The 26,393-nt window shown below is 44.5% G+C and overlaps 1 protein-coding gene across 12 annotated transcripts in view; it reads left to right on the top strand.

Annotated features, from left to right (window-relative positions):
- HMBOX1 (homeobox containing 1) overlaps positions 1-26,393 on the top strand; it is a 425,772-nt gene that overhangs the window by 337,241 nt on the left and 62,138 nt on the right. For all 12 annotated transcript variants that reach the window (XM_033938850.1, XM_033938859.1, XM_033938852.1 and 9 more), the window contains one exon: positions 7,037-7,132. In XM_033938850.1, the coding sequence (XP_033794741.1) occupies positions 7,037-7,132 (96 nt within the window). The remainder of the gene's footprint in view (positions 1-7,036; positions 7,133-26,393) is intronic.

Raw genomic sequence — 26,393 nt, 5'->3', positions numbered from 1 at the left:
GAAGAGAACAGAGGAACCGAGGTAGGCGCGCTTAAAGCACACTAGGAGCCAGGATGCAAAAAAAAAAAAAAAAGGTACCAGGTTTTTGGATTTTTTTTAACATTCGCTCCTTAAGACGCACCCTTATTTCCACCCCCTTTTTGGGGGTGGAAAAAATGCATATTATGGAGTGAAAAATACAGTACTCTAATATATATACTTCAAGTTTAAAATCATTAAGAAAGAATAACCATTTTTTATCTATTTGCGCTGAAAATCAAATAAAACCATTTGTACCGACAGTTTTTTTAACAACTGTTCACAAGTGCAGACAGCTGATCGTAAAAACATGTTCCAAGCCCACCGTTTCCAAACCATGTGATAAATGAAAAAAGTCAAACCATAAAGACGGAGTACATAAATGTAGATTGTGTCAGTTTTGGAAATGTCATACTTGGAGTATTGTGTTCAGTTTTGGAGACCGTATCTGGCGAAAGACATAAGAAGACTTGAGGCGGTCCAGAGGAGGGTGACGAAAATGATAGGAGGCTTGCGCCAGAAGACGTATGAGGAGAGACTGGAAGCCCTGAATATGTATACCCTAGAGCAGGGGTCTGCAACCTTTAAGACATAAAGAGCCACTTGGACCCGTTTTCGAAAAGAAAAAAAAAACTTGGAGCCGCAAAACCATTATAAAACAAATCTAACACTGCATATATTGTTTCTTATCTTAATGCTATATACAGGATCACTAAATTGAAAATAAAATCATTTTTCCTACCTTTGCTATTTGGTGATTTCATGAGTCTCTGGTTGCACTTTCTTCTTCTGACTGTGCATCCAATCTTTCTTCCTTTCTTTCAGCCTCCTGTATGTTTCCTCTCCTCCAGACCTCATTCTCTCCCCAAACTTTTTCTTTCTGTCTCCCTGTTCCCCCTTCTTTCTGTCTCCGTGCCGTCCCCCAAGCCACTCGGTTTGCTGCCACCGCAATCGGGGAACAGCCCCCAAGCCACCACCGTCCCAAGCTTTCCCTGCAGAAGTGTTGCACTGACCAGCATTCCGCTCCCTGACGTCAATTCTGACGTAGGAGAGGAAGTTCCGGGCCAACAAGGCATTTCTCCTCATTCCAACCAGCCTGAGCCCCATCTCTCCTTGATCCAGCATTTCCCTTCTGTGTCTGTCAGAATTACCATTCCACCTATTTTCCAGCATCACCCTTCTTTGTGTCCATCTCACCTATATCCCTATCTCACCACTTTTTCAGAATCTTCATTTGTCTCTGTCCTTGTCTTTACCCCATGTTCACCATTTGCCCTTTCAATGTCTTTATCTCCCCCCACACACTTTTTCAGCATTACTTCTATGTCTCTATTTCACCTCCTCTTCATGTCCCCTCTGTATCTCTATCCTTATTCAGTAGGTCCTGCTTACCCTTTCTCTTCTTTGTGTCACTATCTCCATTTTCAGCTTTCTCCCCTTTTCCTTTGTTACTGCACCCTGTAGCTAGAATCTTTCCACCCTCCCTCCACTCCGGCCCAGCCCAGTATGAAATATTTCCTTTTGTTTCCCTCCCCTCTCTCTTTCTCTCTCTCTTCTGCTCCCTCACCCACGAGTCCTGCATCTGGCCCTCTCCCTTCTACCTGCACCTGGCAACACCCCCCTGCTCCGCGGCTCTCTTCAGCAACTCGTCAGCAGCAGTGATCAAGACAAGCTGCCGACATCGAGGCCTTCCCTCTACGAGTCCCGCCTTTGTGGAAAAAGGAAGTTGAAACAAGCGGGACTCGCAGAGGGTAGGCCCCGACGTCAGAAGCTTGTGTCGATCGCTGCTGCTGAGTTGCCGAAGAGAGCCGCGGAGCAGGGGATGTGGCCGGAAGCAGGTAGAAGGGAGAGGGAGATAGGAAGGCTGTAGATCTCCGGAGCATGACACCGACCCCGGCCAGGATGATTTCTTTTTCAGGCGTGCATCTTACAAGGCGTCGCGGCGGGAAATAGCCATGCTGAGCAGTGAGCTCAGCACTACACAGATGAAAGCCTTGCTTGCTGATTGGTCCGGCGGCACGGCGGGGCGGGGCCGCCGGACCAATCAGCAAGCAAGGCTTTCATCTGTGTATGTGCTGAGCTCACTGCCCAGCATGGCTATTTCCCGCCGCGACGCCGGACTTGTAATTGCATGCCTGTGTGACACACTACCGGAGCCGCAGCAAAGGTGGAAAAGAGCCGCATGCGGCTCTGGAGCCGCAGGTTGCCGACCCCCGCCCTAGAGGAAAGGAGAGACAGGGGAGATATGATTCAGACGTTCAAATACTTAAAGGGTATTAACGTAGAAAAAAAATCTTTTCCAGAGAAAGGAAAATGGTAAAACCAGAGGACATAATTTGAGGTTGAGGGGTGGTAGATTCAGGGGCAATGTTAGGAAATTCTACTTTACGGAGCGGGTGGTGGATGCCTGGAATGCGCTCCCGAGAGAGGTGGTGGAGAGTAAAACTGTGACTGAGTTCAAAGAAGCGTGGGATGAACACAGAAGATTTAGAATCAGAAAATAATATTAAATATTGAACTAAGGCCAGTTACTGGGCAGACTTGCACGGTCTGTGTCTGTGTATGGCCGTTTGGTGGAGGATGGGCAGGGGAGGGCTTCAATGGCTGGGAGAGTGTAGATGGGCTGGAGTAAGTCTTAACAGAGATTTTGGCAGGTGGAACCCAAGCATAGTACTGGGTAAAGCTTTGGATTCTTGCCCAGAAATAGCTAAGAAGAAAAAAAAAAAAAAAATTTAAATTGAATCAGGTTGGGCAGACTGGATGGACCATTCGGGTCTTTATCTGCCGTCATCTACTATGTTACTATGTTAAAAAACACTAGTGAAAAAATAGTACATTTCATGTGGAAAATCAACAACTAACTTTAAATTTTGTGTAATATGTATACCTACCTGGAATTTCTAGGAAATTATGCAAAAATGTACAAATTACTGAAATATGTTTAAGTGCTCTGAATAGTTTTTGTGTTTGCATTGCATATTAATGAATTTCCAAACATAATCTGAAAAGAAAGAATCTGAAAAACTTAAGAATGATTGTAGAGTTCTGTATTGGGGTTTACATGGTAAATAAAATAAATAGCAATTGGACCCAAGGTCCCAGGTATCTCCTGTTCTAGCTGCAGCTGTTGAAAGAACAGTGTGAAGAGAAAAGGAAGATAGCTTGGTATGGTTACAGCAAGTCTGTTCTGCATGCTATGTTGTGCAATGAAGAATAACAAGACAGAAGATATTGAAGATAATTGAAGGAGATGAGAAGAGACAGCAGGATGAGACCCAGGAAAACACCATCCATCAACACTGAGGCAACTACACTCATCCAATTACGTGGCCTTACAAATTTGTGTTTGGATGTAAATTATTGAAAGTTGCATAAATAAAAATTTATACCTCAGACACATTGTCCATAAATCTCAGAGGCAGTATAGGAAGAAAATGAACCCCCTTGGTTTTCACCCCACTGCTGTAGAGCTGCCAAGTTACTCAGTTCCAGGAGGGAGACATTTTGGCCAATCCTGCCTTGGAATATACTGTACATTCCAGTTCAGGGTGCAAGTTGTGGTCCCCAATTCTACTCATTGAAATCAGTACTTCAGGCCGCATAATGCACAAGGATAAGATTGTCAGAAATCCAAGATTGGCCTCAAATCTTCCAGCTGAAACTGGGCAACTCTCTGCTCCAAACTTTAAGCTTCTCTATTCACACTAACAAACTATTACTGCTTTGGTACTTTTCCCTATTACTTATAGAGAGTCGAAATGTGTGTTGCGGAGGGGAAGGGAGAGAAATGATATAAACTAGGGAGGAACAAGGTAAGGTGCTCCCACAAATATATAGTGTTAATTTGGCCCTATCTATAGACACTTCTTCAAGCGGAGGCAGGGGAGGGGGGAGGGGGCAGCTCTGGGGCTTTGCACCCCAGTCTTAACTATTGTTCTGTCACTGAGCCAGCCAAGTCAATACTTTGCTATGGATCATGTCCTGTTTTACAAAATAAAACACTTGGGGCCAAATTCTATAAACGGCATCCCGATTGTAGGCGGCGGTAAGCATCCTACCACTGTCTAAACAGCCAATCAGGATGCAAGTTATGTTTTTTTTAAACACCCCAAAGCAGGCCGCCTACGCCATAGCATCTGTTGCTGTTGAGGGAGATGCATAGGGATGCTTAAGCTCACCCAAAGCTAGGAGTGGGTGTGGTTTCACCTGGAAGTGGCCTTAGGTGAGTTTAGGCAACCCTAGGCATCTCCCTAGGGCCGTGATAGGCACCTGAAATGTAGGCTAGCAAAATGCTGGTCTACATTTCAAATAGACATGGCTGCTGAGCCGATCACGGCTAGGGAATCTTCCTGTCGCAATCAGTTCCCCCCCTCCCCTGCAATGTCGGCTGGCAGGAGGGATGCCCACTCCCTCCTGCTGAAACCCTCGAAGTCCCCCCTTAATGTCCCCGCCAGGAGTAGTGCCCAATTCCTCATGCTGCAATGGCAAATCCTCCCAACAGTCCACCCTGATACTCCCCGACACCCCAACATCCCCCTGACTCCACCCTGACACTCCCAAGATCCCCCTGACACTCCCTGACACCCCAACATTCCCATGACACTCCCTGCCTCCACCCCAACAAGATCCCCCTGCTGCCCCCTGCCACCCCTTTGCGGAAAATACCGCAAATGACCAGGACCGCAGACCACGAATTCGTAAGGGAGCACTGTAGTTCTAAAAATCTTCTATGTGTGTACATTTTTCCTCATCTAGCCAAAACAAAGAATGTGAACAAGCACACTTTGCCAGTTTATTATAGATCAAGCCGTAATGCCTGGATGAACCAGGCTTTATTTGAGGATTGGTACAGTAATTGTTTTATTCCTCAAGTGCATGAGTACTTTTTGGAGAAAGGAATCCCCTTCAAAATTTTACTGTTGCTTGATAATGCGCTTGGACATTCACATCGCTTAGCTGATCTCTATCCCAATGTGAAAGTGTTATTTTTGCCCCCGAACACTACACCACTTATTCAACCGATGGACCAAGGGGCGATTGCTATGTTGAAGACAAACTGTCTCAGAACCACTTTTGCCCAAGCCATAGCTGCTATAGATGCCGACCCTGAACTACGTGACTATTGGAAACAGTATAACATTCTTAAGTGTATAGAAAATCTTGCTTCTGTGTATGGATGGTGTATGGAAGAAGTGTGTTAAGCGCTATGTGAATACCTTTGCTGGATTTAACAGTGAACAAGAACTTGATGAGATTCGTGAAGAAATAGTGAAACTGTCAAAAGACCTTTCATTGGAATGTGAAATGGAAGATGTTGAGGAGTTGCTAGATCGGAAATCAGGGGAACTTTCAAATGAAGAGCTGATAGAATTAGAAGAAGAAAGAGTGGTGGAAGAAAAAATAAGAGAATTAGAGAAAGATCACCACAATGAATGTTCACCACAAAGGGATTGTCAGAAGGTTTATCTCTACTGAATAAACTCCTCGCCCATTTTGAAGATTTGGACCCAAACATTGAACGATTTGCGAGGATTGAACAGATGGCACGTGACACATTTCATCCTTATTGATAAATTTATGAAGAGAAAAAAAAGCAAACAATTCAGAAGGCCTTGAGCATGCACAGATGCTCAAGGCCCAGCAGAAAACCGGTAGCAGGCACTTTCTAACACTGGTGGCGCACAGGTAAGGACAGGGCCGGTCAGTGTGGGGGGGGGAGGCGAGAGCAGCGGGGGGAGCATAGGAGTTGGGGTGAGTCCGGCAGGAGTGGGCCAACACCTGAGAGTCCCAGCGGGAGGAGGAGGGGGGTAGTGGCATTCCGGGGGGGCAGCGTCCGGGAGCGGCTAAGCACATGAATGGCAGGGCCAACAGTACCTATCCAGACTCAGTGATGGCGGCGGCGGTTTGATTTACAGCCAACACCCTGGAGCTGGGACGCACCATCACCTCCCGCACAACCCGCAGTGACATGAGCACCTTGCAGTATAGGCCCACCAAGGTACCACTGTATTTGTTAATATTTTACCTTAAAATCCAGTGTATTTACTGTTACAGTTTCCATTTGTGGGACCCAGGAACGGATTAATCCAGTTTCTATTATTTTCTTTTTTTTTTCATAATCTTTATTCATTTTTACATCTTATAACAAGTGTATCAATAAATTGACAATTGAAATTAAGTAATAAATAAAATTTAACCCCTTCCCTCCCACCCTTACCATAACATATGTAATATTATTTTCAATGGGAAAAATTGTCTTGGAACTCAAACGCTTTGGAACTCGAACAGGGTTCTGGAAAGGATTAAGTTCGGATTCCAAGGCATCACTGTACTTTACTGTACTCTATTTCTTATTTTTGTCTGTTTTTCCACAATTGTATTGTTATTTGACTTAGATAGAAAGAAAATGTTGTTAACAGATTGCTTTAAGATGATTAAAATTATTAAAATATCATTATCCAGTCTAATATTCTTGCCTTAATTTAACATAGGCTGACTTGCGTCTGGATCAACTTATGACCTATCAGTCGGAACCAATTGCGATCATAAGTCAACGAGTACCTGTATAATCTTTGTAATTTCTTAGGAGCGTAATTGGTGCACCATTTAGGTAGCCCTAAGTAGCCATCTAGGCTAGTTAACAAGTAATCTCTTTCAATCTAGGAAGTGAGTATTTTGAGTGTTCATGTTTATCAAATTGCTGTGAAATGTAACATTTTTAGGAATTTTTACAAAAAACTGATGCCATTCTTCCATGATTTTAAACATAGTTCAACTTGAGTGGCTTGAAGTAGAAATGTAGGGATGTAGGGAGCTACTTTAAATCTTAAGTATTAGAATATCAAAAATTGAATAAATTTGAAACTGAATGTTATATTTATTTCCAAACTACCTTTGGATGAAATTAATCATATGAATAAACTCTGAAAATTTTTTTTTAAATTAATGTTATTAAGTAAAATAAGAACATGAAACAGCAGACAACCAAGTTTTTTTTTATTTTTGCTGAATGTTTTAGGCAAAAAGCTATCTGACCTGGAGCGTGTTACTTCCCTGAAAGTGTATAATTGGTTTGCCAACAGAAGAAAGGAGATCAAGAGAAGAGCTAACATTGGTAATGTATTCACAAATGTCTTTTATTGTTACCTGAAAATACATTTACAAGCCATACCTCACCTAGGGGGTTAATTTTAAGACTGCAAGAGAGATTCAGATTGCACAGGTATTTAAAAATTACCCTCCCTAAGGAATAATGAAGGGATGCAGTTATTGCAAATCTAATTATACAATTGGAAAGGACTTCTGCTTCTGTCCCAGTTTCATTTCTCCAGCATCAATTGCAGTGAATATGGATCCTTGTTATCTTGCCTGCGCCCTGATGTAAATTAAACAGCTAGGACTGCGTCCCTTAAGACTCATTCATCCCCTTTGACTGTAATCATGATTTTTCTGAGGGACTTAAAGAAATGTTAATGATAAGCTGCTGAAAAATTGGATGTAAGATCTATGTTTGGATTTAAGTATAAGCTAGACATTTTGTACTCGCTACTCAGCATCTTACTATTAATACACAGGTCAATATTCTAAAGCACTTATGCATATAGAGGCAGCTCCTGTTCAGGTAAGTGCCCTATCCACCAATTTTCAGTGGCACTATCTGAATAATGCTGCTGAAATTTTTAAAACCTGATCAGCTCTAACTGGATATTTCTAGGACAGAGCATGAGCATTTTGTCTAAGTGCACACATAGTTGGTGGTATTCAACTGCTATCCATATAACTATGCAGGTTAATTTAGGACAACAAAAAGTATGTCCTAACCACATAGCTATTCATAGAGCCAGTAGCAATCAAAGTTGTCTATGTATATTCAGTGCCACTCACTATCCAGATAGAGGCACTAATATATGAAATATATACACTGCAGCTACACAGCATTTAAAAACATACTGGCCACGGCATCTGAATATTGATTCAACAGATTGTAGATAATCACCATGTTAAATGTATTAAATCTTAGTACTGTTATGATAATAATTATTAACGTGGAAGGGCATAATAAAAAAACCCAAAACGTCTAAGTCCCCTTTTGGTCTAAGGCCTTAAACGTTGAAAGTAGAAGCAGGGAAAATGTCCATTATCAAAAAAAAACTCCAAAAGAAAGGGTTTTTTGATAATGGCCTGCCTCTACGTTCAGCTGTTTAAACACCCAGACCATCACTACATCTAAACTTACACCATATAATCAACCTAAAAAAAGCCTGTTCCAAATGCCCAAAACAAGGGCTTTTAGGCAAAGGAGGAGCCAGTCCTTCGCCTAAAAGCTGAATTCTGTAACCGGTGTCTGTCAAAAACAATACCGGTTAAAGATTCCCCGCCCCCTACAACGATCCTGGTAGGAGGGAGCCCAAGCCCTCCTGGCCCGTGGCACCCCGAACCCCCAACTACAATTGGGGCAAGAGGGAGCCTAAGGCCCCGCCTACAGGAGGGGGCCTAAGGCTACTGGGCCGATTCTGGTTGGCCCAGGCGCCTCAGGCCCCACCTGTGGGCAGGGTTTGAGCCGCATGGGCCAATCAGGCCCTAAGGCCAGCCATTCCGGGGATGGCTGGCCTGTCGGACGGACAGGCTTAGCACCTGTCCGTCCGACCAATGATTTTTAAGGAACGGGGAGGGGGATTGGGGATGAGGGGGTCGGCAGGGGGTTCGCGGGTCGGCGGGGGGCAGTCGTGGGGGGTTGCGTTGAGGGCAGGAGGGCCTGGGATCCCTCCTGCCCGTATCTTAGTGGGAGTGGGGGGGGGGTTTCGCCTGAGCAGGAGGGCTTGGGATCTCTCCTGCCCGATCGTGATCGGCGGGTGGGGTGCCGCCAGGCAGGAGGGCTTGGGCTCCCTCCTGTCCGATCATGATCGGCAGGTGGGGGGTGGGGTGCCACGGAGCAAGAGGGCTTGGGCTCCCTCTTGCCCCGATTGTTGTCGGTGGGGCTAGGAGGGCTTGGGCTGTCTCCTGGCCCGATCGGATAGGGGGAGAGGTGGATCGCTGCAGGAGAGATAGGTCATCTTTCCTGCCACTTTAGCGATCCCAATTGCCGCATTTGGCGGCACTTGGTGGTATCGCTATTGTGGCAGGGTAGATGAGGTATCTCTCCTGCCCCGATGGTTGCAGTGGGGGGGTGGGTTGGTTGCCGGGCTGCTGAGCTGATCGCGCCAGCCGCGATCAGCTCAGCGGCCCCTTTTCAGCACTTATACCTGTTTTGATTTGGTCTAAGTCAAAACATATAAGTGCCGACTAGGCAACCTGCCTAAAGTTTTGGTTATACCTGTTGTATGCCTAGGTGTAGGTCAGCCTACCTCCCGCCCACCCCCCGCCTCTAAAATGCCTCTTTTCTCTCTGTGCGTTTAGAGGCAAGGGAAAGGCCTAAGCTGGTTTTAGATACATCTAAAATCAGCTTTGATTATGGATACTTGGACGATTAAGCTTTTTGATCGTCCAAGTACCCATTTAGGCCACTTTTTAGATGTGTTTTTTTTTATTATGAGCCCCATAGTATACAGGATTTATATTAACACATGTAAAGTGCCAAATAGTATACGCATGGTACATGGATTTTTAAAAATATAAAGCTCAAGGACCAAAAAGAAACATTTTTAATAAGAAAGCACTAAAGCTTTCTAATCCTAAAACAGCATTTGACCATTGTGGCAGTGTGGCTGGCAGACTGGGAGCTCCAAAGACAGTCAGGATGCAGTGTAAATCAAAAGGAAAGTTTATTGCTGAACAGGCAAACAAGCCAGCAGTCTGTTTCTATCACAGACGCAGGGCTTACCATGGCAACATTCACATTAACAATGGCTTCTCTCTTCAGCAGTCCAATCTTGTCAGGCTTCTACAGTATAGTTCAAGTCACTTAGGCATAAATCTGGGCCTGACTCTAATTATGACACTCAGGCCTGAGTCTTTACAAATAAAGAAATGTACTCTACCTTTGCAGTCTTCTGTTCCTTGTCTTGTAACTCCTGGGCAGTTACTCTTTGCCCCAATGTGCAAACCATGAAAATAGGGTACTCTTTGCTTTCCTGGGTCTCCCTCATAGGTACTACAGCCCATCCATCATTGTGGGAGGATTCTTTCACCCACAGTCATCCTCCAGAAGTCTTGTGTACTCAGGGTCTCACTCCTGGAGACCTCTTCCCTCCAGAGCAGCGTTGCCATATACTTTTCTAAAATCTCACCCTTTTATCTTGAAAAAGCAGCCCCATAATAGCCCAATGCATTTCTTCATATTCCCAAGAGTAATACTGTAAGTATGCAATGACTGACTGTATGTACGTGCCCATGAGGTTCCTGCAGTCATTTTGGGGCCCTAAAAGTTTCAGATCTCTGATAGAGCTCTCAATGTGCACAGAAAGTACCTCAGATTCTGGCCAGTAAAGAAGGTGCCTGGGCCAGAAAGCATGCGAGCCCCTGCTTATGTGCATATCCAAGTACCCATAGCTATTTACCTGCTATTACAGCCATATGTGTACTCAAATCTCCCTTCAATCTTCTGTTTATATTTGTGACCTTGCAGATATAGAACATATATTTTACGAGTATGTCTTGCTGTCAGATATGGCTACTGAAATTGTTTGTGTAGTATGGTTAAAATGCTTCAGAAAGTTTCCTGAACCACATACCACCTATTCTAGAATAGATTTGTGACTTTTGGGTAAGGCTCTCTTTCCACTGGTGGGTACTTAGTAGAACATGGTCAGACCATGCTCCTATTTGCTTTTCTGCGTAGTTTTTTCAAAGAGAGAGAGAGAATAGGTATTGGAGGTTGGATGATAGCCTGCTCTTAGACCACCAACATGTACAACAGATAGGGAAAGACCTCCAAGAATACTTAACTATCAATGTTTCTGAGGATTCTTCTCCAGCAACTATTTGGGAGGCCTTAAAAGTGGTTCTTAGAGGGACGCTTATATTCCTAGGATCGTATGTCTATAAAATCTGGGAACAACAGAGATCAGCTATCTTATCTCATATCTATCAATTGGAAGGCTCCCTTAAGAGAACAACTTCTGATTTGGAGGTGGTGGCACGTCTTAAACAACTGCACCTCAGTTTACAAGCTTTGGATCTTGCTGATATTAGCATTAAATTGCAGTCTCTACAACAGGAGTATTTTGAATCTGCTAATAGAACTGGGAAGTTGTTGGCCCACTCGTTGCAGAAGCAAACATTGCTCAACTTTATTACTAAAATAGTTGATAAACATGGGCCACATTGCACCACCTCCTCTCAAATTCAGAAGGCCTTTGTGTAATATTATCAAACCTTATATATTCCAGAATGAGATGTCCCAACTGAGGTTATTGATCAGTTTTGGGATCGGATGGAGGTGCCGAGTATTTCAGAAAGGGAGGCAGACCAAATTTCTTTGCCCATTAGTGAGGAGGAAATCCTCTGGGCCATTGTGGATATGCAAGTGGGTAAAGCTTCAGGTATTGATGGCTATTTAGTAATTAGTTAAACCTTTTCAGATTTTCTTAATGGCCTGGAGAAAGGGTCGCTTTTGCCTCATTCCTGGCAGCTGGCAGGGGTTACTTTGTTATTAAAACCTGGCAAGGACCCTATGCAGTATGGCTCTTGCCATCCAATCTCTCTTCGGGAGTAGATTATAAAATATTTACAAAACTTTTAGCACATAGATTGCAACATTTTATGCCTCTATTAGTAAAGGATGATCAATCTGGGTTTGTGCGGGGTCGACCCATATTTTGCCCTAATTCTAGGCCTTCGATACGGTCTACTGGCCCTATTTGTTCCAGCTGTTGGGAAAGATAGGATTCTTTTTTGATGTGGCTTCATGTTCTCTATACCGCACTGTTGGACTATCTGAGAATTAATGGCCATTATTCAGATAGTTTCCAGTTGGGCCGGGGACCCTGGCAAGATTGTGCGCTCTCTCCAGTGCTTTTTGCACTAGCGATGGAGCCCTTGGCCCAGCTGGTACATAAAAATCCGGCTATTCATGGTATACGTTGTGGCAGGGTTGAGCAAAAGATGTTACTGTTTGCAGATAAAGTTTTGTTTACCCTCTCTACCCTCAAGGAATCTCTAGCAGAGTTAGCTAATCTCCTGGATTTATTTGGGCAAGTCTCAAGTTTCAAAATTAATGACACCAAATCTGAGATTTTTGAGCTTTCCCTTACTGATGAGGAGAGAAACTTTATTTCTACTACTTTTTCTTATCATTGGGCACCACGTTTCTTGCGATATTTAGGAGTTAATTTGACCAGGGCATTGGCTGATTTATATGTAATGAATTACCCCAGTTTAATCAGTCAAATTATGGCAGATTTAGACCAGTGGAAACATCTAACCATGTCTTTGATGTGTAGAGTATATGCCATTAAAATGATAGTACTCCCCAAATTGCTGTATCTGTTTTTCACTTTGCCTATACCTCTGCAAGCTTCCTTTTTTAAACACTTGGGGAAAAAAACATTTTTCCTACATTTGGAACAATTAAACTCCAAGGGTACAGCATAAAATGCTTTATCACTGCAGACAACAGGGGGGCATGGCAGCTCACCATTTTCAATCCTATTATCAGGCAGCTCCACTTCAATATTTGGCGGGTTGGAAATGGGAACCTCAGAAAGGTTGGGTTTGCATAGAGCAAGCTATATTGGGTAGGGCACCACTTTGGGTTATCCCTTGGTTACCTGTTTCGATCATACAGGACTTGGCAACTACAGACAATCCTATCATACGTCATGGTCCCTCCATGTGGGTTAAACTTCATTCTCGCCTTCTGGGCTCACAGGAATACTTTCATGGGACAGCTATAGTTTATGCTCCTAATTTTGTCCCAGGAGAACTGGATATGGTATTTAGGCAGGGCTTGCAAATTTTGGGTCAATTGTTCATTGAGGGGGAACTGGTTTCCTTCACTTACCTAGAAGCTGAATATGGTTTGGTTGCTCGAGATCTTTTTCATTATAGGCAATTAACCGCTTTCTTCTGCAAAAGAGTGTTACCTGAATTAAGTCAACCACCCTCCTTGTTGAAATGGGTGGTTGCGGGTGGGGGACTATTACCCGGTTTTATAATGCTTTATTACAATCAATTTCAGTTCCTCCTAAATACAAATCTGCTTGGGAGCAAGTCCTTGCCAAAACCTACAAAACCAAGTTTTGGGAACGTCAGCTTGATTCTTTGTTACGAGTGTCTTTTGCCAGTAATATGGTGGAAAATGGCTACAAAATAATAATAATAACTTTATTTTTATATACCACCATACCACAAACAGTTCTAAGCAGTTTACAGGGGAAGAGACTGTATACAGACAGTGACATTACAGAGAACTTTCAAACTTGCATTGGCATGTTAAGTTTAGTCAAGTTTATCTGGAAGTGTTTTGGAAGTACATCAAGGTTGAAGTGGGGACAGAGAAATTTGTCAAAGAGATAAGTTTTGATTGACTTCCTAAACATTTGGTACGAAAGTGCATTTGAGATGAAGTTGATTAAACATTTGTTCCATTTGCCTGCTTGAAATGATAATGCTCTATCAAAGTATCTCTTGTAGGTACAGCCCTTTAGGGATGGAAAAGTGAGCAAGCACTTGTCTAACTAACTTATTCTATTCCCTGTATCATGTTTACTGTTAATAAATTTTGGAAACCGCGTTGAACTTACAGCTATGCGGTTAACAAGTACAATATAATGTAATGTAATGTACTGCATGTATTAGTTGTGCCTGGGAATTTGAATTGGTGAGACAGATAAATTGGGGATGAACCTGTCATGGTTTTGAAGCAAAGGCAAGCAAACTTAAAAATGACCCTTGCTTCCACAAGCAGCCAGTGTAATTTTTTGTAATACAGGCTTACATGGTCTGATTTCTTGAGGCCATAAATGAGACAGACTGCAGCATTTTGGATGATTCTCAGTCATTTGATGGTTTTCTTTAGAGATCCCAAGTATATAATATTGCAGTCTAAGGTACTTAAGATCAGGGATTGAACCAGCAGACATAAGGAGAAGAAATCGAAGTAATGTTTAATGGTGCATAGTTTCCATAAAGTGAGAAAGCATTTTTTGACTTGAGCATTAGTATGATCTTCAAAAGTCAGGCTTTGGTCCAGGGTGATGCCAAGGATTTTGGTTGTAGGATTAATTGGGTAGTCTGACCCATTAAGTCTCAAGGAGGTGTTCACGATCTTGTTATTGGGACTTGACAAGAAAATCTTGGTTTTTTGGGATTCAGTTTTAATTTGGAATGCATAGTTCAATGTTTTACCTTGGTAAGGACAGATGAGATGAATTGTTCTGTCTCTTGGGCCAATGAGGTTATGGGAATAATAATTGTTATGTCATCCGCATATATGTATGATTGCAGTTTTAAATTGGATAACATATTTCTCAGTGATGCCATGTAGATATTGAAAAGTAAGGGAGAGAGTGGGGAGCCCGGTGGCACAACGTGGGGATTGGACCAAGCTTGAGAGAAGGTTCCTTCGCTGTAGACCTGGTAAGTACAATTTTTTAGGAAACCCGTGAACCAATTTAGTACCTGTCCGGAAATGCCGATGGAATCAAGGCACCTAAGCAGGATGTCATGATCAACAAGATCGAAGGCACTGCTCAAGTCGAACTGCAGTACCAGTGAGCTTTTTCACCGGGAAAACAAATGGAAAAGATGGTCAGTCATAGAGGCTAAAACTGTTTCACTGCTGTAATTTGTACGGAAGCCAGATTGAGAATCATATAGAATGCTGAACTTCTCTAAATATTTTGTGATGTCGATGTTAACCAGACCTTCCATTAGTTTAAGAAAGAATGGTATGTTGGCAATGGGTCTGTAGTTGGCCGTCAAGAAAACGGACTCCTTTGGGTTTTTGATAATCGGAGTCACAAGGATATGACCAAGTTCCTCCAGGAATTTACTGGTACGCATGCACGAAGAAACCCAGTTAAAAAGTTCAGCCTTGAAGGAGATAGGAGCTGTTTTCATAATAGTCAGTGGGTAGTTATTCAATAGGCAATTGGATTTTACATATTTTGAGTAAAGCTTGAAGAAGTGGCTCCAGTCTGGGTTTTCAAAGTGATTCCAGATCATGTCAACAGCTGTACCTTCTTTGCCTAAGGCAGTAAGTGTGATAAGTAAATCTATGCTTGAACCTGCAAGAGATGATCTCAATTTGTGGATTTTTGTAGTGAAAAAGTCAGCTAAGATCGCTGCAGGGGATGGGGAATCTGTATTAGAGTGTTTGTGGAATTCAATATCAAACAAAGAATTGACTATTCTGAAAGTTCATGACTATTTAAAGTAGGAGAATTAATTTTTTGGGAGTAATGTTTATTATTCTTTTCTTTGATCATTATTTTGTATTCTTTAACTTTTAGTCGTCAAGTAAGTCTATCCTCATCTTTCCCTGATGTGCACCATATTCTTTCTAATTTGCGTAATTCTCGCTTTAAGTCCATTAAGTCGGTATCGTACCAGCTGTCTGATAAACGTTGTCTTTTTAAACGTTTTTTCAGAGGGGCTATGTCTTTAAGACCTGATCACTAAAGTTTTTCCATCCTAAAATGAAGTTAGGTCAAAAGCTGGGTTGGGAATTAAGCTATAGTGCATCCAAAATTCTACTGGGTTCAGCTGTCCTCTTGTGCAAATAGTTTTCTCTTTGAAGTTGTTCCTTGGTTTCGTTTTAAGTTGTCTTTTAATCCAGCATAATTCAAAATTGCATAAGAGATGGTTCGACTAGGGAGTAATGAACCAGGTTTCACCTTTGAGACTTATACTGGGGGTCATTGGGGCATTAGAAAGGAATGTGATCAGATCTAAATGGGTGACCTTTCTGGTGGGTTTTAGCTGGGATTGGTTTGGAAAACCCTAATGATATAAGGAAGGAAAGTAGGTCAGTTTTGTTGGAATTGGCTGCCTGTTCGAGGAGTAAATGAACATCCCTGGCTATAAAGTTGTAGGCACCGGCTATCGAGTTTGCAAGGAGGAATTCATAGAATTCCTCTTTTGCTAGATGCCATTTGTTGGGGGGAATGTAAAATATTTTGACGATCAAGTTATCTTTGCAGTCCTCTTTAGATATTTTACAGGTGAGAATTTATAGGTCGGTAGTCAATTTGGAGTCTAAAACAAAGAAAACTGCAGATAAGTGTACAATGATGCAGGCTAAATTTATTAAATCAAAATCATGAATGCGATTAAATGTTACCTCCTTGAACCAAATCAAAGGGTCCGACACGGTCCGTGTTTCGGTGAACACGCCTTCATCAGGGGTCCCAGTTGGATAAGGTTTGATTTGGTACCTTGTCGGGTCCTTTGGTTTGGTTCAAGGTGGTAACATTTAACCACATTCATGATTTTGGTTTAATAAATTTAGCCTGCATCATTGTACACTTATCTGCAGTTTTCTTTGTTTTGGTTTGTGTTCTACTCACTGCAGATTGTGTTGGATTCTTTCCTTTTGTTGTTTGTCAGTTTGGAGTAGTGCTGCCCGATTTGAATCGGTTCACCAATTCACTTCCGGTGACTCGATTCGAATCGGTTCAAAACAAAAAGAAAACCGGCTTCCCGATTCGCCTGACCCTCCCCCCTCACCCCCTAAAACAGGAGCGGCAGCTGCCGCACCTGCTTTAGAAGGTGAGGGGGGAGGATCAGTCGGGAAGTGCTGCTGTTGGCTTCCACCCCCCCCCCCGGCTTCCACCCCATTGGCCTTCCGCTTCCCCCCCCCGGCTTCCCCGCACTGTTTACCTACCAGCAGGAACAGCCTGTTTGCAGGCTGTTCTGGCTGGAAGGTAAACAGTGCGAGGAGGCCAGGGGGGAAGCGGAAGGCCAGGGGGGTGGAAGCCGGATGCCATGGGAGGGGAGTGAGCAGTCCTTTGGGGTGGGACAGGCAGGCCTTCAAAGGGGGGTGGACAGGCCTTCAGGGGTGGGATAGGCTTTCAAGGGGGGACAAGCCTTCAAGGGGGGAAGGCAGACCTTCAAGGGGGGGGACAGGCAGGCCTTCAGGGGTGGGATAGGCTTTCAAGGGGGGGATAGGCCTTCAAGGGGGGGGACAAGCCTTCAAAGGGGGGGAGGCAGGCCTTCAAAGGGGGACAGGTCTTCAAGGGAGGGGACAGGCAGGCCTTCAGGGATGGGATAGGTCTTCAAGGGGGGAACAAGCCTTCAAGGGGGAAACAGGCCTTCAGGGATGGTGGCACAGGCCTTTAGGGGTGGGGTGCAGGCCTTCAGCGGGGGACAGACCTTCAGGGGAGGGGGGCCCTGGTATAGAAGTACATGGAGAGAGGGAAGGGGGGTTCAAAGAGATGTGCATATGCCGGACTTTGGGGAGAAATAAATGGGTCTGAAAATAGAGGAGAGGGAGAGAGATGATGGACCATGGGATTTAGGGAGGGAAGGAACAGAAAGGGAGAGAAGTTGGATGCAAGGGATGGTGTGGAGGGGGGATAGAGATACTGGATAGGAGGGTATTTGGGAAAAGAAAGGGAGAGATGGTGGACCCTGGGGTGGTGGGGAAGGAAGGAGAGATGCTGGATGAAAGAGTAGTTAAGAAAAGGTGGATTTGTGGAGGGAGATGTAAAAAAAGGAAAGATGCCAGACCTCCTGGGGAGGGAAGAGAAATGGAAGGGGAGGACAGAGATGGAAGATGGATGGTTAGCAGGGAGAAAGAAGAAGACCCTGGCAAGCAAGTTATCAGAAGCCTGAGACCAACAAAATTTGAATAATAACCAGACAACAAAAGGTAGAAAAACTAATTTTATTTACTGTTTTGTGATTACAATATGTCAGATTTGAAATGTGTATCCTGCCAGAGCTGGTGTTAGACTGCAAACGAGCTAGGATTTAACAGAGAGAGGAAAAGTCTTTTTTGCTTGTTTTTTTTGTTTACACCACAGCGCCAGTGTGGTTAGGAGAAGGCAAAGGGGGTGAAGAGGCTGTAAAATAAACTCACCAGGATGTTTGAAAAAAAAAAAAACACCCAATTAGGCAGGAAAATCGAATCGAATCGAAAAACCAATTCAATAGGCTGAATTGATTGAATCGAATCAAAATTTTTTTTCCTGAATTGGGCAGCACTAGTTTGGAGTTTAACACTTAGAACTCAAAGTGCTCTTGGAGAATTATTGCTAAACCACCTCCTCTTTTTGAGTTTCTTGATAAAGGGATAATTTTGTAGTCTGAGGTAGTACCGTATTTTCACGCAAATAACGCGCACCCGTGTAAAACGCGCACACGGGTATAGCGCGCAGAAATCACGATGATATGTACAAAAACTTTTGTATACCGCGCTCACGGGTATACCGCGCATGATGCCCAACGCTCCTTTCGCCTGCCCTGACTCTCCGTTCACCCCCCCTGACTTCCGTGCACTGCCCTGACTTTCCGTGCGCTGTCCCGACTCTCCGTTCACCCCCCCTGACTTCCGTGCACTGCCCTGACTTTCCGTGCGCTGTCCCGACTCTCCGTTCACCCCCCCTGACTTCCGTGCACTGCCCTGACTTTCCGTGCGCTGTCCCGACTCTCCGTTCACCCCCCCTGACTTTCCGTGCACTGTCCCCCCTTGAAGTCCTGTCCCCCCTTGAAGGTCTGTCCCCATCCTGAAAGCCTGATGCCCCCCCCGACGTCCGATACATCCTCCCCCCCGGCAGGACCACTCGCACCCCCACCCCGACGGACCGCCGACTCCCCAACAATATCGGGCCAGGAGGGAGCCCAAACTCTCCTGGCCACGGCGACCCCCTAACCCCACCCCGCACTACATTACGGGCAGGAGGGATCCCAGGCCCTCCTGCCCTCGACGCAAACCCCCTCCCCCCAACGACCGCCCCCCCCCCCAAGAACCTCCGCCCGTCCCCCAGCCGACCCGCGACCCCCCTGGCCGACCCCCACGACACCCCCACCCGCCTTCCCCGTACCTTTGTGTAGTTGGGCCAGAAGGGAGCCCAAACCCTCCTGGCCACGGCGACCCCCTAACCCCACCCCGCACTACATTACGGGCAGGAGGGATCCCAGGCCCTCCTGCCCTCGACGCAAACCTCCCTCCCCCCCCAACGACCGCCCCCCCCAAGAACCTCCGACCGCCCCCCCCAGCCGACCCGCGACCCCCCTGGCCGACCCCCACGACCCCCCCACCCCCCTTCCCCGTACCTTTGGTAGTTGGCCGGACAGACGGGAGCCAAACCCGCCTGTCCGGCAGGCAGCCAACGAAGGAATGAGGCCGGATTGGCCCATCCGTCCTAAAGTTCCGCCTACTGGTGGGGCCTAAGGCGCGTGGGCCAATCAGAATAGGCCCTGGAGCCTTAGGTCCCACCTGGGGGCGCGGCCTGAGGCACATGGTCGGGTTGGGCCCATGTGCCTCAGGCCGCGCCCCCAGGTGGGACCTAAGGCTCCAGGGCCTATTCTGATTGGCCCACGCGCCTTAGGCCCCACCAGTAGGCGGAGCTTTAGGACGGATGGGCCAATCCGGCCTCATTCCTTCGTTGGCTGCCTGCCGGACAGGCGGGTTTGGCTCCCGTCTGTCCGGCCAACTACCAAAGGTACGGGGAAGGGGGGTGGGGGGGTCGTGGGGGTCGGCCAGGGGGGTCGCGGGTCGGCTGGGGGGGCGGTCGGAGGTTCTTGGGGGGGGCGGTCATTGGGGGGGGAGGGGGGTTTGCGTCGAGGGCAGGAGGGCCTGGGATCCCTCCTGCCCGTAATGTAGTGCGGGGTGGGGTTAGGGGGTCGCCGTGGCCAGGAGGGTTTGGGCTCCCTTCTGGCCCGATATTGTCGGGAAGTCGGCGGTCCTTCGGGGTGGGGGTGCGAGTGGTCCTGCCGGGGGGGGGATGTATCGGACGTCGGGGAGTCGGCCGGGCAAGAGGGCTTGGGCTCCCTCTTGCTCCGATCGTGGATGCGGGTGCGGGTGGGAGCGCGTGCGAGCGGTCGTTCGGGGTGGGGGTGCGAGCGGTCCTGCTGGGGGGGTGAATCGGGCGTCGGGCGGGGTGGGAACTATGTTTAAAAACTTTTGTATACCGCGCTCACGCATATAACGCGCGAGGGGTATGCGCGGTAGGTAAAAACGCGTATAACGCGCGCATTATATGCGTGAAAATACGGTATATCACCGATGATGATATCCTGATCAAAGATTAACTATGTTTTAGTTAGAAGTAGAATATCCAGATGGGTTTTTTCCAGCCAGGCTTTGACCAATTGTGCCTTATTCCTGACTGAACGAATGTTCAGGTAAGCTCCTGATAGCTTATAATGATCTAGAGGAGCCAAAGGCTCTGAATGATGTAGGGTTTTTAGGAGTCGTCTTTTGTGCGTTGTTCTTAAGGGATGGCGGGAAGAGTTAACCACAGGGATTGGAAAGGGGTCTGTTTCCGTGCAGTCATGAAGGTGGCGAGAGGGGCGAAAAGAATTTTCAGACCTGCTGATTCTGTCCAATGTAAAGTGAGTTTGAATTGATTCAAATGCTAAAGCTGTTGATATCAGACTTCTCATACCTAGTAAGTAGAGTACCCCCTTAAGGCTAAGATCTTTCCTGTGACATTGACCATCATAGCTCTTATATCAATTATACTCCTATGTGTTTGAAGATTATGTTTGGTAGGGGTACAGACCTTTGTTGGAGATCTTGTGGGAATCGGGGTATCTTTTTGCACATTTAGTGGCTCCGTCCCAAGGCCTAAAATTATTTGGATTGGGTTATGTGTTTTATTTTGGAGGTCTTGGCCTTTCCTGTCAGTAAGACCATTGAATATTGTTTACTAAATGTGGCTCCACTGAGTCTGCTGAAGCGCTATTGTAAGTGGATAGCTTTGGTGGTGACAGTGGCACTTATGTTGTTGGCTGCTGCCTGGAAGAAAGATGATCTCCCATCATTGGAAGCGGTGCTCCATAAAGTGAACTAATTATACTTGATGTCTAAATTAACTGCTTTGTGTAGGAATCGCATTACACACTTTCAAAAAATGTGGTCTAGCTATGTGTCCTGGCAAGATATTGCACCTGTTCTTCCTTTTTTAGCCAATGTGCTTTCTCATGTCTGAATTGAGCTTTTTACACTTCAACCCTTATACCTGACTGAGTGTACATTGCATTTTGGTGATTAGGGGGAGGGGGGGAATTTGGATTGGGTTTGTTTGAAAGAGAGTGGGGGGGGGAGTGTTCGATAGTAGACTTTAAACCGCATACGGAAGAGTGACAGCATATGTTTAGCGGAACCTTTTGTACCATATGGCATTGTTTATTGTGCATGATGTTATGGGTTTGTTTCAGAGATTGAGCTTGTAAACGCTGTATTTGGTTCAATTAAATAAAATTTATTTAAAAAGAAAGAAAGCTTCCTGAGATCTCTTCCTATTAGTTTTGCCTTCATGAAGGGCAGGTCTTGCCAGAAATAACTCTCCCATGATTTTAGAACTGATCCTCAAGAGAAAGCTCCCTGTTCCAATTTTGTGCTAATGTCATCTCCGAGCAGGCTTTAGGTTTCCTGTGGTAAGGGCACAGTTTGATTAGTGTGCTGTTTCTGAGCATTGGGAGGGAATATCTAAGCAGCTTGTTTTAATCTATGTATAATTTGAGCTGATCTTCAGTGCCCATGCTGTTCCCTCCTCTGCTGCCCTTTGAACATTGTGTGTAGCCTAACTTTGGTGCTTCTCCAGCGTTAATTGCTTCTAGCATCAGCATTAGGTTCTGAATATTGGCCTGTAGGTGTATCTAAGTGTGTTAAGAGAACAGCACACAATTTTTGCACCTTATGTGCATTAAATGACAAAATTATGCATTATTTTACCATATTAGACCATTGTATGTCACAGAGAGTTGCATTACAATGAGATACAAAGCACCTCTTATTTTACAAATTGAATAATGCAGCTTGCCTTGAACTCTTAATTGCTAATACTCAGCCTGATCCTCCCAGACACTATCTTAGAGGGCCAGAGCTCTATAAATATTGGTTCCCCTCCCTTTCTCTCCAGACAAAGACCTCTACTTCCCACCAAGCATCTTTCTAAATCCATCCAAGGGCCTCCCCCCATAGGTCTCTCCAGGCCTACCTGAACCAGTCTGTAGTAGTTCAATGGAATGAGGTAGAAGATATCCAGCCATCCCTACCCTTTGCAGTTCAGGGTTCAAAATGGTGGCTACAGCTTAGGGGGGTGTCAAGCTACCTTATAATAGCATTTTGCCCTTAAATATCAGCTTGACCCCTAGTAGTAGTTTTGTGAGCCTACCACTAGGAATCACAGTTGTCATTTTGAACCTGGATCTGCAAGAAGTGGGAATGACTGGGTAGTGCTCCTACCCCATTCAAATGGACCACCGGGAATTAATTCAGATAGGCCCAAGTAACATAGTAAATGACAGCATAGTAAATGAATGGCCCATCCAGTCTGCCCAATAGTTACACAGTATTATAAATTCATGATTCAATTAAATTATTTTTTCTTTGATATTTTTGGGCCATAGACTGTAGAAGTCCACCAGGTTCTGTCCTTAGGTTTCCACTACTGGAGTTCCTGTCAAAGCTCACTCTAGGCTATCCAAACCATCTCGTCATTTGCAGGATACAGACTGTAAAAGTCTGACCAGCACTGTCCTCATTTTCCAAACTTCTGGAGTTCCTGTCGAAGCCCTACCCAGCCCATCCTAAACCGAATTGCCATATTTGAAACACAGACGGTACAAGTCTGCCCAATACTGGCCTTAGTTCTTCAATTCATTCATTTTCTGATTAGAGATCCTCTGTTCATTCCATCACCATTTTCAACTCCACCACCTCTCTCAGGATGACATTTCAGGCATCAACCACCCTCTCTGTGAAAAAGAATTTCCTAACATTACTCCTAAGTCCACCACCCTGCAACCTCAATTTATGCCCTCTAGTTTTACCATTTTCTCTTCTCTGGAAAAGATTTGGTTCTATATTAATCAAGTTTCAAGTTTTGTTTTAGTTTGATGAATCGTTTATTTAGTTTTACTAAGCAAGATACAACATTAATAGAAATATAAGCATATATTTAGATATACCATTTAAAAAATAAAATAGTGGGTTAGACAAATAGACTTACAGACCAATCAAGTATTTAAATGTCTGTATCATATCTTCCCTATCTCTCTCCTCTAGAGTATACATATTCAAGTCTTCTAGTCTCTTGTACATCTTTTGGTGCAAACCCCCTACCATTTTCATTGCCATCCTCTGGATCACTTCAAGTCATCTTATATCCTTAGCCAGATACGGTCTCCAAAAATTGAACACAATATTCCAAGTAAGGCCTCACCAACGACTTATACAGGGACATCAATATTCCTTTCTTCTGCTGGTTATGCCTCTCTCTATACAGCCTAATATCCTTCTGGCTACAGCCACCACCTTGTCACACTGTTTTGTCACCTTGAGATTCTCAGCCACTATCACCCCAAGGTTCCTCTTTCCATCCGTACATATTAGCCTTTCACTTCCTAGTACATACAGCTCCCTCGGATTTCTACTTCTCAAATGCATCTCTCTGCACCTCTTTGCATTGAATTTTAGTTGCCAAATATTAGACCATTCTTCAAACTTTTACAGATCCTTTTTCATGTTTTCCACTCCCTCTGGGGTGTCCACTCTGTTCCAGTTCTTGGTATCATCCGCAAAAAGGCAAACCTTACCTTCTAACTCTTCAGCAATGTTGCTAACAAACATATTGAACAGAATGGGCCCCGGCACTGATCCTTAAGGCTCTCCACTACTCACCTTTCCTTTCTCTGAGTGAATTCCATTAACCATCACCATCTGGCTTCTGTCCATCAGCCAGTTTCTAATTTAGCTCACCACTTTGGGTCCTAACTTAAGCCTGTCAAATTTGTTCAGGAGCCTCCTATGAGGAAGCACGTCAAAGACTTCACTGAAATGTAAGTAAATTATATCTAGTGCTTGTCCTCAATCCATTTCTCTGGTTGCCCAGTCAAAAAATTCAATCAGATTCATTTGGCACGATTTACCTCTAGTACAACTGTGTTGCCTTGGATCTTGTAACCCATTAGATTCTAGAAAATTCACTATCCTTTCCTTCAGCAATGCTTCCATTATTTTTCCAATAACCGAAGTGAGGCTTACCAGCCTGTAGTTTCCCATGTCATCTCTGTGACCATTTTTGTGAAGAGGGACCACATCTGCTCTTCAGTCCCACGGAACCTCTCCCATCTCCAAGAGAGGGTAGGATTAGAAAGGTGCTTGTCTGGAGGGGAGAGGGGGAAGGAAGTCACTATTTATAGCTCTGGCCCCTGTAAGAAATGCCTGATGCGCCTCAAGAGCAGCATAACACAGTTTGTGAGGTTGATCACAAGTTTCATTATTTATTTTGTGAGGGAGTCACTAACTTACAGTACTGAATTTAAGAAAGTTAGTGATTCTTGTGGTAAACTAAGTAGTGGTAAAATGCCATATTTTACCATAACATCTCTCCTAAGTCATCTTTACAAACTTTAGCTCCTCTTCACATTTTATTATTCTACTCCCTCGCTACCTACATCACACAGTGCACAATCTCAGGAATAAATTATTCTTCAGCTCCCGAGCTAGTGTAAATATATGCAGTTTCACTGTAGCTGAGATTTTGGCTACTTGTATAGGCCAGTCTTATAAAAGACACACCGAGAGACATTTTTGAAAGAATGTCCAAGTCAGAATTGGGATAACCCGCTCATAATGTCCAAGAAAGGTCCATCTCACAGCCATTTCTGAACAAGGAAAATGTTGGGGTTTTTGTTCAAAAATATGTAAAAATGTCCAAAATAAAACAGACAAATTAGGTACACCAAGGGACAAGAAGTCTGTCTGGCAGCATGTGTATGAAAATGGCCACACAGACATTCTTGCAGAGCAAGGAGCGGTCTAGTGGTCAGTGCAATGGACTTTAATCCAGGGCACCCAGGTTCATATTCCACTGCAACTCTATTTTGTAAAACAGTAAGCCCTACTATATCAAAAGGCTTGCAAGTATCTTTAATATTTAGGTACAGTAGGAGAGTGTAGCATAGTGGTTAAAGCTATAGCCTCAGCACCCTGAGGTTGTGGGTTCAAACCCATGCTGCTCCTTGTGACCCTGGGCAAGTCACTTATTCCCCCATTGCCCCAGGTACATTAGATAGATTGTGAGCCCGCCGGGACAGAGAGGGAAAAACTGCTTGAGTACCTGAATGAATGCATGTAAACCGTTCTGAGCTCCCCTGGGAGAACGGTATAGAAAATTGAATAAATAAATAAATAAATAAATAAATATTCCTCCGAGATACCCGATTAGCCCGGTTTGAATTGGATTGTCCTTCTCTCTTTTTATTAAAAGTATTTTGAGGTCCCCAGTCCCCCCGATCTCCTAACTGTTGGACCACTTCCAAAATAGTCCTGTCTGTTTGATTGATCAACAAAGTCATAATTACCTGTTTGTATGCCGGTGCAGCATACCTGATAATTTTATTTCTCATGGACTCTATAAAAGGTAAGGACATATATGTGTCAGCGTGACCTACCACTAAGGCTACTTTCATAGCCTCCTCCTTAATTCTCATTTGAGCATCTTTTAATGTATACCAAATTTTATCATTTGAGGGCCAATCAGATTCAAGTGGATATCGCTTCGTGACACCCCTACCAATTATCTCTAATAAAGACCATTGGGCATATTTTGAAGGATCAGGATCCTCCCGTAACGCATCTTGTACTACTGCTTCTTGACTAATTCAAACAAATTTAGGGGTGTCTGTGGCATCCAACATAATCCCTGCTGCGCCCAACTCCTGCACCTGAATTACCCATTGTATTAGTGGTTCCCTGGGCCGCTATGTAAAGCGTGGCATCATATCCATGACTTCCTGTTGAGTAAAATCTTCCATAACATTATTTCTAGTCAGATTTTCTCCTGTCTGCAGATTTCCCTGTAATCTTTGTCTCCTCACAGGCTTTGCTTCTAAACTTTCTGCCTGCTCTCCTTCAACACATATGTCCTCCTCACTGTTATTAGAATTTGAATCCCAAATTCTGTTTGTCTGGATCCCAATCATCCGGCAGATGATAAATTAAGATTCTAACTTTTTTGTCACTCACTTTCCGTCTCCGATTCTTGTATTTATATCGTGCACATCGCACAGCTGCCTTTTCTGTTACATTTTGATAGGTGTCCACCTTATCCATTAACAATTTATTCTGACATTGTAGCATTGTAATGGCATGCTGTTGATTACACATTTTCTTTTCCAGCTCTCCTAATTTCAATTGTAACTCATGTTTAGCTTCATGCAAATTCCTCCATGCTGACAAAATCATCCATCCTTGTCTACAAATTCCTTCTTGCTCTTTTCCTTTTGAGATTTTCACCTTTTGTAAGGAGGCACATAAT

This window comes from Geotrypetes seraphini, chromosome 3 (genome assembly GCF_902459505.1).
Source record: "Geotrypetes seraphini chromosome 3, aGeoSer1.1, whole genome shotgun sequence".
Lineage (NCBI taxonomy): Eukaryota > Metazoa > Chordata > Amphibia > Gymnophiona > Dermophiidae > Geotrypetes > Geotrypetes seraphini.
This window is presented reverse-complemented; position numbering and strand designations above follow the sequence as displayed.